Genomic DNA, 9,210 nt, shown 5'->3' with positions numbered 1-9,210 from the left:
ACGGATTGATGTTCTTGAACCACTATAGCGGTTGAAAAAATTGTGTCTGAATTGCATATTCGATTGAAGCAGGGATTGATGTTCTTGAACCACTATAGCGGTTGAAAAAATTGATTATTGAGTAGAATATGATACCCTGGTTAAGGTATTACCCCGTGGAGTAGGCAAGTTGGCCGAACCACGTATATCTGGTGTATTATGCATGCTTTACTCTTTATTATATATTGAAGTGTGTGGTTTGCAAAGTGGGTGTGCATTATCTGATAGACCTGGCAACACAGTGATTGCGAGGTGAAAGTGCATGTGTGTTACATGTGATTGTAAAATAGATCATGCCATCTAGTTATGGTTTGCTTGAAGACAACCATGTTAGGGTGTGTTGCGAAACATTTTGGAGACATTCATTCATCCCTCCCTCTTCTTAGTGCCAACATAGGAACACCAATGTCTTTAAAACCCTTTTTGATGAAGTTGAGCACAAAATTTCCTTTATTTTATAGAAAATTATTTGACCAAAACACCCCTATCTATGTGACAATATTATGTGATTATAAAAAAAAAAAAAAAAATGTGACAATATTATTTGTTTGTAATTACCCATTTAAGAAAAAAATTAATTGCCCGAACTCACCGCCATAGAACCCGATATGCTTGATTTGCAACAAAACAATAGTCTTTTAACACTCAGCTATCTCCAAGAGTGAGGAACATGGTTTGAGGGATCGGATCAGATCAGAATCGGTTTTAATCAATCTCAATTCTTGCCTAATACCATATTGATGGATTAATGCGGCAAGGGTTTTTTTTTTCAATCCTGGTCAATACAGATCGATATCAAATTGGTATTGACCATAACCGATCCCATTTTTGATACTAAGCTCCCAAACCATGGTGGGGAACAAGAAACTGCCAGTTCTTTTCTCCTAATTATAATTAACAATTTAAGGATAATGTTTTCAGTTCGACTGTGTAGCGTATGCGAGATATCAACCTTTACTAGGGATGTCAATTGGTCGATTTGGTTTGGTTTGGTTTTGGTCAGGTTGAATCGGTTTTGGTCTAGGAATGAGGGAGATCAAAACCAATCCATTAAGGAACTTCGGTTTTTGGTCGGTTTTGGTTTCGGTTTGGTTTGGTTTCAGTTTATTTTGGTTTTTCAATATCGGGTTAATGCCTGGTTTATATCGGTTTATTATTGAACTTGAATCATAATGAAATCTTTCATTCATAACTTATAGTGACAAGATTTGATGAAAAAATACACCTTAAATTTATGATTAAATCAGGGTTTAGTTGTAAGGAAAAGATAACAAATATTGAAACCAATGGATAACAAATTACTAAGAAAATAACTATTATACAATCATTTATTTAACTACTCAACTAGTTTTGTATAGTCAACAAGAAAATCAATGGAAGCATTATTACAATTAACAAATCAATTTCTCTATTAATAACCTAATATTCAATTATTTGTAACAATTCCCTTTACAATAAAAAAATTTTCTCACTAATATTGTAATAAATGGATGATCAATTCACCAATTTATAATCTCATAATCATTTTTTTTTTATCGATTTCATTCAGTTTGCTTTCGGTTTGATTATTGGTTGGTTCAGTTTGGATTGGTTTTCAATCTGTCTCAACTAGGGGTGTCAACCGGTCGGTCCGGTCCGGTTTCGGTTGGGCTTAATCGGGCTTGAAGACTTTCAAAGGCTACACCGTGTCCGCCCAATTTAACTAATCGGGCTTAGTTATTGAGAGCATGGTACACTTTATATTCGTTCGGTCGGTCTCGGGCTATAATCGGGCTACCTTAATCGGGCTTTAGTCGGGCCTTAACCGGGTTACGGACATGTTTAATGTTAAACGGGTTTTAACCGGTTTTTAAACGGGCCCTCTTTAAAATGTGCTCTTATGTTCCGGCCCACTCATGCAAACCCAAAAAAATGACAATAAATCAATAAATGATACCAAATATAACCATTATTTAAAATGTGAACATGTCTTTTACTTTTTAGTTTTTATTCTTTAATTTGGGGGGTAAAATAGGTATTCTACAATCACTAAAGGGTCGGGCCAAGTCGGTGCACAATAGGCCGGTCTCGGTCGGGCGTTATTCGGTCAGTCTCGGTCGGGCGCCCGACGGTCCAAGTAGCAAAACCGAGACCGACCATTTATAAACGGGCCGGGCTTAAGCCCGACACGTTTAATAAACGGTCCGGGCCGGGCCGGTCTATAAACGGTCGGTCCCGGTCGGTTTAGTCGGGTCGGGCCACAAATTGACACCCCTAGTCTCAACATACCTTCGTCCAAAACTCATCCAATAAGGATCGATTTGGTTTGGGTTTTAACAGTCGAGTTTGATCAATTTTATCAGTTCAGACCACTGTTAGTTAAAACGCGTTTTTTTTTCCATTTAAAAAACACGTTTTCCTGTATGCTATTATACAATACGAAAAAAAAGGGAAACGGCAAAAGAATCCGTTTTAAACGCGTATCCATTTTTTAAGGGTAAAATAGGAATTTTATTAAAAAATTTTAATTAATTAAAAAAAAAAAAAAATAAAAAACTATTAGTAAAAAGTAAAGAATGAAGACAATACGGTACTTGGTTTTTGGTTTTTAACCTCCATACTATATATAGGAAAAAAATCTCATTCTCTTATAACCCATTGAGTAAGGAGAAGCTAAAGCTAGCAACATCTTATTTTCTTGTAGCCTATTGGACTATTTTATCTTGAGACTCCCAGAGCTTTTGGAACATTAGATACATGTATATAGGTAATAATCTCTCAAATTGCATGAGTATACTACCGCTTTTGGTTTCGTTTTTTTGAAAACTACACGTTTAATACTCGTACCATTCGTTTTCGTCCTTTTGCCGTTCCTTTTTTTTTACCCTTTTTTTGACCATATGATTCATTGTTGTTATTTGTTTAAAACCCATACGGTACGTTTCTATTTTTTTGCCGTTTCGGTTTTAACTAATAGTGGTTCAGGCTTTACACCCCTAACCTTTACCATCCATCAGAGAAGCGACTGTTCTTGGGCTTGCGAAACGCTGAGTCTCGATTCCAAGGCTATATTTTTCTGCTCCAATGGTGCACTTCAGCTGATATTGCTGTTTACTATGTTAATTTGCGGAAATTCAATGGATATTCAGCCATTTTTGGCTGAGGCTAACATATGCGAAGATAGTTCGATGTCATTAGGGCTTTGAATCTGAGAAGATCCGTCACAGGTAATGTAACAAGGTATCAAATTTTTCCAGTAAAGAAATTTCAGATCCTGATTTGGTTTCTAGGTTAATTTCCTTTGGGCAATGAATTCGTTGATGCTTCAAATGTAGAAACAGTTCTTGTTAAAGCATAGACATTTTGTTTTAGATTTGAGAAACAAAATCCAAGTCATAATTTGTTTTCTGGGTTGATTTCACTATTGGGTATTGAAATCCATTGGTTTACATTGGTTGCAGAGATGGGTTTCTTCCATAGTTGGAGAATCTTAAATATCCTACTTAGGTAAGGTTTTGTGAACCCTTTTCATGGCCTGATTCAAAGCAAGGAGAACTCCATGAGTTTCCCCTTTCCTCTGCGAGTGAGCTCCAAAGTGCAGGTATCATGTGCCTTCAAGCCATTTGAAGTGAAGATCTGAGTCCAATCACTTGTAATGTAGACTACGTCATCGCTCTTCCTATGCTTCAGTTGCCCTCTCCATGACCTTCCCTTTCCATCTGTGATTTTTGTCTTGTAAATTTTCCCCATAAGATCGTTGGATGTTGCAAAATACTTTGGGATATACTGTGAAAATGAAACATGGTAAATTTTAGGATCAGAAACAATGCAAGACCAGGTAAGGTCAGGTGTAAATAAAATAATCTTTGCAGAATATAATAAAATTTAACATTATATAAAAATGGGAAAATGGTTCCGGTCTGAGAACATGGCCTCTGTGCCAGCGCCTCGGCCAACGAGAACGTGAGTGAGCATCAATCAGGAGAGAAACAGTGGCCATTTCGCATCTCAGAAAGAAGACGAGATAAACTCAGGTGTTACTAAAATTCAACATAGTGGCCGCTTTGCACCCCATTGTTTATGGGTGCAAGGGTGCATCCAAACAAAGAGTTTGTATCTTATAAAATATAGGTTGGAAGCTGTGCATGTCGCTAGCTTTCTTGGAGCTAGCCGCTCAACCAATGGGGGGTTGGGATGGGAGGGTGCATGGGGAAGTTTTTATTTTAGGGGGATGTAGACAGTGCTGGGCATGCTAACAAAAAATATATTAATATAGATTATAAAACCACTTATGTGAATCTAAGATAAAAACATAAAATAATATAAAATAATGAAAAGATAATACAAGAATAATAAGATCAGATTATAAGATACACAAAGTTTTCCATAAATGCAAAAAAAATACACCACACCATATATATCTTAGAAACTCAATATGTGTTTCTTCAAAGGACAAAGTTTTCCTTCCCCAGGTATTGAGGTTCACCGTCCCATCCTAAGAGTCACAAACCTCTCTATGGTTTTAGAATCTTCTGAAAATATCTCCGATACCACTCCCACCCTTCCACCCCCCCCCCCCCAATCCAAGGTGAAGAGGTTATAATTAATTATTATCCTCATTGTTTGAAGTCCGACACTACCCTTACAGTCCTACTATTATAGAAATGATGGAATCTCTTTTACCGTGGTGAAGAGAAACTCAGTCCAATTTGTAATCAAAACATGAATTAGGTGACTATTAATAACACCCATCATTTGTCATCAAAAACTACCATAGTATCATAGTGAGAGGATTGAAGCACTAACCAAACAATGCGCTTTAAAAATGAATAGCGAGATACTCTTCTCAAATGATGGATTAGTGGGCTCAATCTGTTCATCCTTTTTCACAAGAGCCCCTCTATTCTTGGATCCAGATACAGTGAAATCAAGCACAATTGCACCTCTATTACTTCTGCGAACCATTGAAAGACAATGTTAGTCCCTACAAAAACTTGTTGAGTTTATGGGTTTGCAAATTAAGTCTATATGTTCTTAATCTCAAACAATGCACATTGGAGTGCAGCATCCTTTGCCATTGTACTCTTTGTGTCTATCTCTCTCCTCCCCAAACAAGGCGTGGAGGATGTCTTTTCATAGAGAGAGGAGAGAGATGCACAGTTTTTTTTTCCCCCGCTTTTTAATGACATATACAGGCACACCCAATGTTTAAACATGTGATATTATGGGTTAAAAGTTAGTTAATCCTGGAACTGAAAAAGAAAAATGATGAAAAGGATTCCATTACTGACCTTTTTACTGAGTCCTTTTTCTTGAAAATACAAGTGTCTTCTTTCAAGCAATTTGCAGTCACAAACTCTAACCATCCACTTCCCATTTTGCTCCTATTGTCGCATAAGTTCACTGGCCACAACCTTCCCTTTTGATCTCTGATGATCACTTTGAAGATTTTTCTGGTCAAACCATTAGATCTCCTAAAGTTTTTGGGAATGGACGGCTTCCTCTGAAATTCACAACCCTTTGTTTCAATATTCTAGGAGAGAGAGAGAGACAGACAGACAGAGAGAGAGACGGTTACCCTATGAGGCCTCTTGATTTCGAATTGCTTTCCTCGGTCCTCAAAAGAAGCTTGTCTGTTGGAAATAGTCATGGCTGTCTTTCTTCGCTGAGAGCGAGTCATGGGATGGGTTATGACTCGGCCACTTAGAGGCCCCTTTACTTCTGATTGCTTTCCTAGGTCCTCACAAGAAGCTTGTCTGTTGGAACTAGTCAAGGCTGCCTCTCTTTGCTGAGAACGAGTCATGGGACGGGTTATGACTCGGCCACTTAGAGGCCCCTTGACTTCTAATTGCTTTCCTAGGTCCTCACAAGAAGCTTGTCTGTTGGAACTAATCATGGCTGCCTCTCTTTGCAGAGAACGAGTCATGGGACGGGTTATGACTCGGCCACTTAGAGGAACAGAACTCACTGAACCATCAAAACACATTAACCAAAGAACAATCTGTTTAGTAAAAATATGGTCAAGAAACAAAATAGATACTGTTAAAAGAGCATTGAAATGAGAAGATTACCTTTGATTTCTTTCTCCTCCACTCTGTTATCATCTTCTATATTAATATAAAGAGCTGGGTACTGTTTCTTCTCGCACGCAGAATGGCCAAATACAATAACATCGAAAACTAAGCCACCTTCATGCCCAAAAACCACAAATTCTCCAAGAGAGAGTTCATGGTCTCTAACAAAATCACTCCAACCCTCTTTAAAACAAAATCCATTCAGCTTCACAGGCCATGATTTGTCTTTGCAGTGTTGGTTTCTCAATATGATTTCTTGTCCATCTACGCAATTCTCACCAGCTAGATGCTTGAGAAATGCTTTGGGAATTGCCTATGACATCCAAAATACATGTTAATAATTTCATGATTTTAGGGGGAAGTTATGTCCTTTTTATTTCTCCTTATCTTATTCATTATTTAAGTTAATGATAAAAAATAATTTTTTTGAATGGGCTTGATTCCATTATGAATAGTCAATACAGGGGATTTTATAGAGGAGAGACAGTGTGTGGGGTCCCATTCTGTGTCTTGGCATACCAAAGATTCCACACATTGTCTGTGTACAGTCTTTTGCCTATATTTTAACAGGAGAAAAAAACCACCCAATTGCTTTCCATATGCCTTGACACATGGGGAAGTGGAGGGTAAAGCAAATTAGACAGAGTTCTCTTTGCCTATTTAGTGGATCTCTATCCATGAGTGCAACATATGCCATCGCTCTATGTTTCTCTCTTTCTCTTCCCAAAATAAAAGGTAAAGATGTCTTTTCATATGAAGAGGAAGATGATAGACACATGGGAGTGTTGGCGTAGGCCACACACCCAAACAAAGTTCTTTTACCCCTTAATTTTAGATTTTTATCCTTCTATTTCAAGAGTGTCAATGTGAAATGACAAGATTTAACCTCACGTTTGTGCTATAAAGATGAAAAAAAATTTCGCAAAAGTATTTCCAAAGAGGGAGTGTGGTTCTCGCGTGTGTATGAGGGCCGATGGGTGCAATCGAAAAAGTATCCACAAAGGAGACATTTTCCCTTTCATGAAGATGGATCGGTCATTTTGCCCCCACCCCTCATGTGTCTGGGCCCAGGGGGGTCACCCATCAAAAAACATCTTTCCAAAACTTAATAACAAACAAGATTTTATAGATGGAAAAGAAATTGCAATTGTCACAGCTTCCTTCTAACATGAATTTTTTATTATTTTTTTAACATTTTTTATTTTGTGAAAATTATTTTCTCTCACTTAGCTTTAGAATATAGGTAAAAAAATATATATATATATATATATATATATTGGTGCAATATAGGTACCATATGGATGATATTTTTTCAGAACAGCGACTAACTACTTTAGTGTGGCTTGTAGATTCATCCCAGATTGGGAGTGTAGGAAATTGTTGTCCAGGAGTACGACCTACCAAGGGCTCCCATATGTTTATCTCTCTCTTTTCATGTAAAAAGACATTTCTACCCTTTGTTTTGAGTGTTAAAATCGTCTACAATAAGACGGAGAGGTGCGATGAGCATCCAATAATTGGGGTGCATGTATGGCCAGACCCTCCCAACCGTTGGATGTTCACTACACTTCACTACTTACTGCATACAATTTGCACTCTTATTTAGAGGATAAAGATTGACACACAAAGCACTGGCTTAGGCCACACTTCTAGAAAATCAGCCACTTCCCCGCTCTATATATATGGGAAAATCTCTTTGTAACCGTGGGTGATGCCATTAAGTCATCACCATCCTACGTGGCACAAGAAATAAAATCCATTTCTAATAAAACAAAACCCATTAATGAGGGCAGCTTTAACGATGCCAAAAACACTCTTCATTGAGAGTCCACATACCCTATAGTGAGCATCAGACAGTTGAAAGCATCTGGGCATGCACCCCAAGGAACTCCTAGCCACCCGATGAGTTTAACGTATGCTCACTGCACCAGTGCAGTGGTTGTAGACGATTTTCACACTTTTATCAATGAGGTTTCCAACCTGGCCAAGGTGTCTTGGTGTCAAGCTCGGTATAACCATGATTTTAGCATACGGAATCAGAAGTAGTACCATCCAGTTCCGAAATACTAGTTCTATATCCGATACATATCGGCTGATATCAGTTGAATCTGCCAAAAAGATGTTTGTTTTTTAATTTTCGACCCATGCCAACGACATGTATCGATTATCGATATCGGTCATTGTCATAGCCAATGCGAATATGAATCGACGGGTCCGATACCAATACCTAAAACCGTCGGTGTAACCGACCGTCGGTGTGGAGCAAGACCCTAGAGAGAGAAAGAGAGAAAAAAAAAACTTACGAGCTGTTGATATGAATCGGGAAGGAAGGGTTTGAAGAAGTGGGGTTTTCTCCTCTGCCCGAGACCCTTAATCGCCATTCTCTGATCTTCTCTATCTTCCTTCCAAAGGAATCTGTGCTGTGCCAATGTATTCCAACTCTTCCAACTGATGATACTCTGAAGGTGGGATCCACTGACTTGTATTATTCTAATAGACCTGCAAATCCAAGCGGAAGAGTGAGACTTGGAAATCAGAGAGAGAGAGAGAGCGGAGTTTCCTTTTCTTTCGTAAAAATTAAAAATTAAAAATTAAAAAGGAAAAAGGGAGGAGCAAGAGCTTACGAGTGAATACTAAATATTGCCCTAATCCTCTCACGCTTGATACTTGATACGGACTCTCTCTCTCTCTCTCTCTCTCTCTCTCAGAGAGAGCTATGAAGAAGACAAGGTAAGCAGTTATGAACCAAAACAGGGCGGTTTACCTCTCTTAAACAACTACGCCTATCCAAATTCCAAACAAGGACTCTCTCTCTCTCTCTCTCTCTCTCTCTCTCTCGCCTGTCGGTTTGATTTACCTTTAGAAGGGTTGAATTATAATTTTAGAATAGGGTAATTTACAACGCCACCCCCTGGAGAATGCCAGTATTATAGGAACACCCCCTCTCTTTCACCAAATTAGACTCAGACCCCCTACCGTCAGTCACCGTTAAGAAAGAATTTGAAATGACATTTTTACCCTTTTAACTAAAACAAATAAACAATCATATTTTACCTTACCTCTCACTGCAACAGCAGATACCACTGGCAGTTCAGCTTCTTCTCCGGTCACTGGCGGT

At 38.3% G+C, this 9,210-nt stretch overlaps 1 protein-coding gene across 1 annotated transcript; it reads right to left on the bottom strand.

Moving 5' to 3' along the window:
• Window positions 1-3,359: 3,359 nt before the first annotated feature.
• LOC122072061 (B3 domain-containing protein REM17-like) lies at window positions 3,360-8,853 on the bottom strand. The gene is made up of 7 exons (XM_042636601.1): window positions 8,717-8,853; window positions 8,396-8,591; window positions 6,090-6,405; window positions 5,597-5,985; window positions 5,310-5,521; window positions 4,825-4,972; window positions 3,360-3,804 (listed from the first exon to the last, which is right to left on the bottom strand). Exons 2-7 carry the CDS (start codon window positions 8,471-8,473, stop codon window positions 3,559-3,561), a joined length of 1,389 nt encoding a protein of 462 aa, XP_042492535.1. The 5' UTR covers window positions 8,474-8,591; window positions 8,717-8,853; the 3' UTR covers window positions 3,360-3,558.
• Between the last annotated feature and the right edge of the window lie 357 nt (window positions 8,854-9,210).

Source organism: Macadamia integrifolia, chromosome 2 (assembly GCF_013358625.1).
Source record: "Macadamia integrifolia cultivar HAES 741 chromosome 2, SCU_Mint_v3, whole genome shotgun sequence".
In the NCBI taxonomy this organism is placed as follows: domain Eukaryota; kingdom Viridiplantae; phylum Streptophyta; class Magnoliopsida; order Proteales; family Proteaceae; genus Macadamia; species Macadamia integrifolia.
The sequence above is the reverse complement of the archived record's forward strand: the minus strand, read 5'-3'. Positions and strand labels throughout refer to the sequence as shown.